The sequence below is a fragment of the Thermobia domestica genome, chromosome 4 (assembly GCF_964235325.1).
Source record: "Thermobia domestica chromosome 4, izTheDome1.hap1.1, whole genome shotgun sequence".
Taxonomy (NCBI): Eukaryota; Metazoa; Arthropoda; class Insecta; order Zygentoma; family Lepismatidae; genus Thermobia; species Thermobia domestica.
In genome coordinates, this window is record NC_137457.1 from 15,034,608 (window position 1) to 15,040,607 (window position 6,000).

General features: G+C 34.3%; 1 protein-coding gene across 3 annotated transcripts in view; it reads left to right on the forward strand.

Annotated features, from left to right (window-relative positions):
- LOC145683740 (uncharacterized) overlaps window positions 1–5,687 on the forward strand; it is a 138,252-nt gene extending 132,565 nt beyond the window's left edge. For 2 of the 3 annotated variants that reach the window (XM_081755268.1, XM_081755270.1), the window contains one exon: window positions 5,545–5,687. In XM_081755268.1, the coding sequence (XP_081611394.1) occupies window positions 5,545–5,579 (35 nt within the window). In that variant the 3' untranslated portion in view covers window positions 5,580–5,687. Of the gene's footprint in view, window positions 1–5,276; window positions 5,505–5,544 lie in introns of those variants that run through there. The other variant, XM_081755269.1, reaches the window with a different exon arrangement.
- Window positions 5,688–6,000: the final 313 nt, after the last annotated feature.

The window sequence follows — 6,000 nt, forward strand, 5'->3', positions numbered from 1 at the left end:
CCATAACAATGAGTCACAAATTAGTTGTGATACAAAATGACTTATTGTTGACCAAATATTATGGATAGGCTCTCTCAACTTTATAGGTCTACTAATACAGGATATTTATAGTAAAATAATCATGTTTTCTGGTTTTATTCATTAATATAGGATATAATTAAGTAGTGCATATTATATTCTTAATATACTAGTCATACAGATCACTTTGGTATATAGGACATATAGATCAAGTTGTCTTTTACAGTATATTTCCAACCCTGAATCGGTGGAGTCACTTTCGGCAAGGAATTGAAACTTGTTTTGGAACTTTCTCGGCAAACCCTTGCAGGAAATATATAGATTATCCCCAGATTCAAGGTTTAACTTTGGAGTCATCTCTGGTTAGTATTAGTGAATGTGGTACAGTTCTGGAAAAGTTTCCGATGTAAGCTCGTTTGAGTGTGTATGGATAGGTTTACTAAAATAGAGGATTTTGATATACCTTGCACTTTTAATCACATACATGTTTGTTTTCGCAATCAAAACCTTAAAGAGCAAACTCAAAATTTAATTTTAATCGCTAATGAAGCCTGAATAGGATCATACAATAAATATGCATACTTTAAAAGGCAAATACCCTGTGGAATACAAATATCTACATACAATATAAATGCATACTTTAAAAGGCAAATATATAAGTTTTTCACTGCGCTTATTGGAATGATCTCACTGTTACAGTAAATACCTAAGTTTTTTGATAATTTTTCAATCCTTTTCCTACTTTTTAAAGTAAACCAAATACAGGGTGTCCATAAAAATACTATCATATTTTAAAGTGGTATTGTGTCGCTTTGGATAATCGTATTTAAATGAAATTGGTCACATTTGAAAGAAAAATTCAAATATTTTTGTTAATGTCAACAATGGGGAACAGTGTTAATAATGGACGGAATCAAACACAGGAAAAGTAAATTCACTCATATTTACTTTGTGATCACTAATTGGTGAACACACTTGTGTTTACATGCTCACTAATGGGCTATTTCCACAATTGAAAGAGGAAGAAGGCAACAACTTTATTTTAAAACAAGATGGAGTACTCCTCACTGGTATTTACATATTCGGGAGCATCTGAATGAAGGCTTCCAGGAAGATGGATTGGACGTGCCAGAAATGATAATAATGTCTTCTGCAAGTGGCCACCGAGGTTGCCTGACTTGTTGGTCTGTGACTTCTTTTTGTGAGGTTACGTAAAGGATTGTGTCTATGTACCCCCCATTGTCTTAAAACATGTAAGAAGTGTAAGTTCGTATCAGTGTTGCCATCCAGTCCATTTCATCAGATATGTTGGAGCGTGTGTGGCGTGAATCGGAATATCATCTTGATGTCTACACCGCCACTCGTAGGGTCCACATTCAATGTATATGAGGTATAGTAAAAAATATTTGAGTTTTTCTTTTCTTTGTGACCAATTTAATTTAAATACGATTATCCCAAGTGACGTAATACCACTTTAAAATATGACACTATTTTTACGGACATGCTGTATAACATTAATATTCCAAACAGCCTCAACGCATATATATATAAGAAATGTAACACCGTTTAAGATGGAGCCGAAGAACTAATTGTATGTTTATCTGAGCCAAGTAGTCCCACTAGAAATTCAACCAAGAAGCAATTTGTTCGAAGCAGAAAGACTTCCACGGCTTACTTAGCCACTAAAAAGGGTATCAATTCAAACTGGGATGTTTCAACAACATACATAAAATGAATCAAGTTACCAATAGCATTTAATTAAGAAATAAATTTATTGCTCTGCCATAATTGTTTGTAGAGCTCCTTCGTGGCTAAGCAATTACGTACGCGCTTTGGGCGGGGCAGGCCCGGGTTCGATTCCCGGCAGGTGCTCATATGGTTCGGATTCCACATTAATTAGTAAGTCCCGTCTCATATAGTCTCGATGTTGAAAGGGACGTTAAACTCAAAATTAAATCAAATCAAATCAAATCAAATCATAGTTGTTTGTTTAAAACCATCTTCAACCAACTTATGAAACCAACTTCATATAACCTCCATTGACACTAGGATCATTCTCATAAATACCACATATAAAGATTACGTACTTACGTGGTTATCATGGAGATAAATATGTAATATTTGAGATGGATTTTGGTGCTTACTTCATTTCAAATGTAACTTGCCTACATTTCGAAAAACATAACTGTTTACTTTTAGAATCTTCTTGTACTATTTAATAGTTTTGCTGCAATATATCCTATGCATATTAATTAAAATGATTTCTTAAATAATTAGGTTTCAATTTATCAGTCATACTCACGAAAATTTTCATTTAAAAATGTTTTGGGAGGAAAAACAGATATAAATAGTTTAAAACGACAATTTAAAAAAAATCAAGATGATTGCTGTTCGATGAAAAGTTAATGATTAGACCCATTATTTTTTAATATACACAGGGTGTTTCAAAGCGACACCTACAACGTTTGGAAGGTGATTCCTGACTTCAAGATAAGACAAAAAGTAGACCAACCTGGATACAGAAATGCTTCTTTTCGTAATTATAGACTGCCGAAAACATGAGAAAATGAACTTGAAAGGTCCATAGCTCCATAACTATGGGACCTACCGTAGTCGGGTCAAGACTTCACTTCGGAACTAATATATGTGTTATCCAAAAATACATCCTATCCAAAAATCAGAATCCTAAGGTACTCACGCAACAATTTTTATACAGGCAGTTGGACTACGAGCGTATAATATAAGCGTATAAAGTACTCACCAACTACCTTTATAAAAATTGTTACGAAAGTACCTGAAACGTGAATACTTGACTAGGGCACATACTAGTTCCTGAGTGAAGTCTTGACCCGACTATGGTAGGTCTCATAATTTTCTAGCTATGGACTTTTGAAGTTGATTTTTTCATGTTTTCGGCAGTCTATAACTCCGAAAGAAAGTGCGCACTCACTCAGGTTAGTCTATACTTTTTTATTTATCTTGGTGTTAGGAATCTCCTCCCTAACGTTGTCGGTGTTGTTTTGAAACACCCTGTATATTTTAGATGGATTAATCGGCATGAATACAAACTCATTTAAAAACTATTATATCGGCATCTTTCTCTACATGAGCATTCTGCAATTTTAAAGAATTTTACATGTGAGTGACAAAACAGCATTAGAACGATAATAACAAACGCACTGAGAAAATGACAGAAAATATAATAACCATTTACCAAGACTTTCTAAACGTTTGTGGACTAAAATCATATCTATGCTCAACTTAGAATTTAACATGTTTAAAGGAACAACGTGAAAAAAAGAATTTTTCTAACCAATATTAATAAAACAAAATTAACACATTGACTCTCGCATTTTCTTGAGGGCAATTTTGATTTATTACGAAAATAAAAACTTTGAGAAAAAATTTTTTCTTTCTATTTCAATGATAAATTATTTTGTGTTTCTTATGTCCATGAACTAATCAACAGCAAGTTTTTGCCCAGAGGGCCACACAGATTCATTAAATGTCAAAACATGAGTCACCTGCGCACTATGCAGCTCTCAAAGTGGACTGTGAATGTGGGAGAAAAATGGAAAAACCCTAAGAAAAGTCACAGATAGGATGTGGCCCAACAAAAACTCACTTGCCCTGTGATTGAATCAAAGACCTCTCTCAGCAGAGATGAACGCCATACCAATTGTTAACACTAGCAAGGGAAGTTCGGGAGAAAGCATTGGCCTACAAAGAAACTAAGTATATAATTTGAAAGACCAATTCATGCTGATTGCGACAAATTCCTGTACGGTTGAGAACTTTTCGGGAGATTCTAGTTGGAAGTTTATATGTAGGCTATAAATGAGTATATGCGCATTTAAACGCATTAAGTACAACATTCTTAGCAACGAATATTGACATGATAGTTCGAACTTGCTACTGCTTGATCACTGGGGTCCTTTCACATATTGTTCATTGCACGTTGGATGACGGATGGCGAAGGCGTAATGGTTGAGATTATACAAAAGAACTGCACACCATTTGTACAACCATTTGATGTGTTTGGATTCCGACCAATCAAAGATTATGGCAGGAGATTTGTATATAGTGATAGTATGAAACTTCTTCATCCGGACCTTGTAATGTACCAACGAAACAATAAAATAAAGTTTGTGTCCATGCTAATGAATCAGTTCCAATCACCGCGCTACATTGGATTGTCTCAGTTTGCGTTCCACAAGGTTACCGAAAGGTTACCAAACAAATTATATACCTTTTGAATCACCTGTCGAATTTGCTTTTTGCTTTGGTTATGTGAACTGTTCCCTTGACGGATGCAACGCAATTGTACATACAACATGTTCATGGTGCAAGGAAGTCTTTTGCCTGGGTCATTTCTTCATAGAACAGAAGAACAACAGTGATCAATTTTCATCTCTAACCAAGGGCGCCCATGTTGTGGTTTCAAAGGGGGGACAAGTATAAGTGACGTTTCAAATATAGTTTCAAATTTTGCTGTAACTAATGTAAAAAATCTATCGGGTTTTCAATATTCCCAAGTACAATTTCCTCTTAGGCGGGGGGCGAGCGCCCCACCTTGCCCCCTTGATGGGCGCCCTTGTCTCTAACCTATCATTATTGTGAACAGTATAATGACTAATTTTAACTAACAAACAAGTTAGTTATTACAAAACAGTTTTTTTTTTTTTTTTTTTTTTTTTTGTTACATTCGATAGATTCCAATTCGTATGTCAATATTCGTTAATAATAGTGTTGTACTTACCGCGTTTAAATGCGCATATACTTATTTTTTATATATATATAAACTTCCAAGTTGAATCTCTCGAACAGTTCTCAACCGTACAGGAGTTTTATTAGCTTCTTGTAATCAACATGAATTGGTCTTTCAAATAGCATGCTTAGTTTCTCTGCAGGCGTGCGCTTTCTCCCGAAGTTCCCTCGCATTGTTTCTCATGTTTTTCTGGAAACGTCAACAACTGTTGAAAGATACCAAAAATGACTGCAAAGATAGTTCTTCAATTTATATCAAATCAACAATTCGTAATATGCTTACAAAGCTATGTTTAGCACCAAAAGCCATCTCAATTATTACGTGTAAAAATATACTGCATTAGACGACTACAACGTTTGTAATAATCTTGTACATCGAATTCATACACACTCAAATCAATGTTTCAAAAACAAATTGGTAATTTTTTATATTTATTTTTACATTTGGAAATTGTAGATGCGATCTTCATTCGATCATTCCCTTCTTTCAGGTTGGGGTCGATACCGCCATTGAGATCCGTCAGCTTCCAAGAACTGTACACACGTCACTAACCAAGGACATTTTTCGTCAAATGGACCAAAAAAAAAAAAAAATACTTATTCTTAAAATGTGACACAAAATAATTCGTTCAATGTAGTTCAGGGAAACAAAATCTCAGAATGTTACTATTAATAACAATCTTTTTTTTTCCTTTTTTAAAAATTATTTTGTTTAATAAATCGTCCAAATTATAAACGATTTTTCTTTCTTTTATCTAGCTTCAAACGACAACGAGTGCAAGAAAAACGTATAAGCTAAACAAGCTACAGCTTAGAGCCCCTTTCTGTTGGGAGCCCCAAAAAATTTAAAGGAAAAAAAAATGGATGTGCATTTCTAAAATATAAGATAAAATCACAGAGAATAAAACCTACATACAATAATAGTATTTTGTGTTGTGTAAGCTCCTATGATGTCTCTAATGGTGTCCCCTCATGCTAGCCTGCTCTCAAAAACATTACTCCTTCATGTATATACGTAGTGTGTCTATGTTTTGCATGCGCTGGTTACATGGCAGCATATATATATTCAATACGAAAAACGGCGACATCGTTGATAAAAGAAGTTATATATATATAGACCTATATATACAAAATACTCCATTGCCTTCAATAGCTTAGGGTGTAATAAAACCTAAATCCGGCTCTGACTACAACGTTAACTATTTTGAACCATTT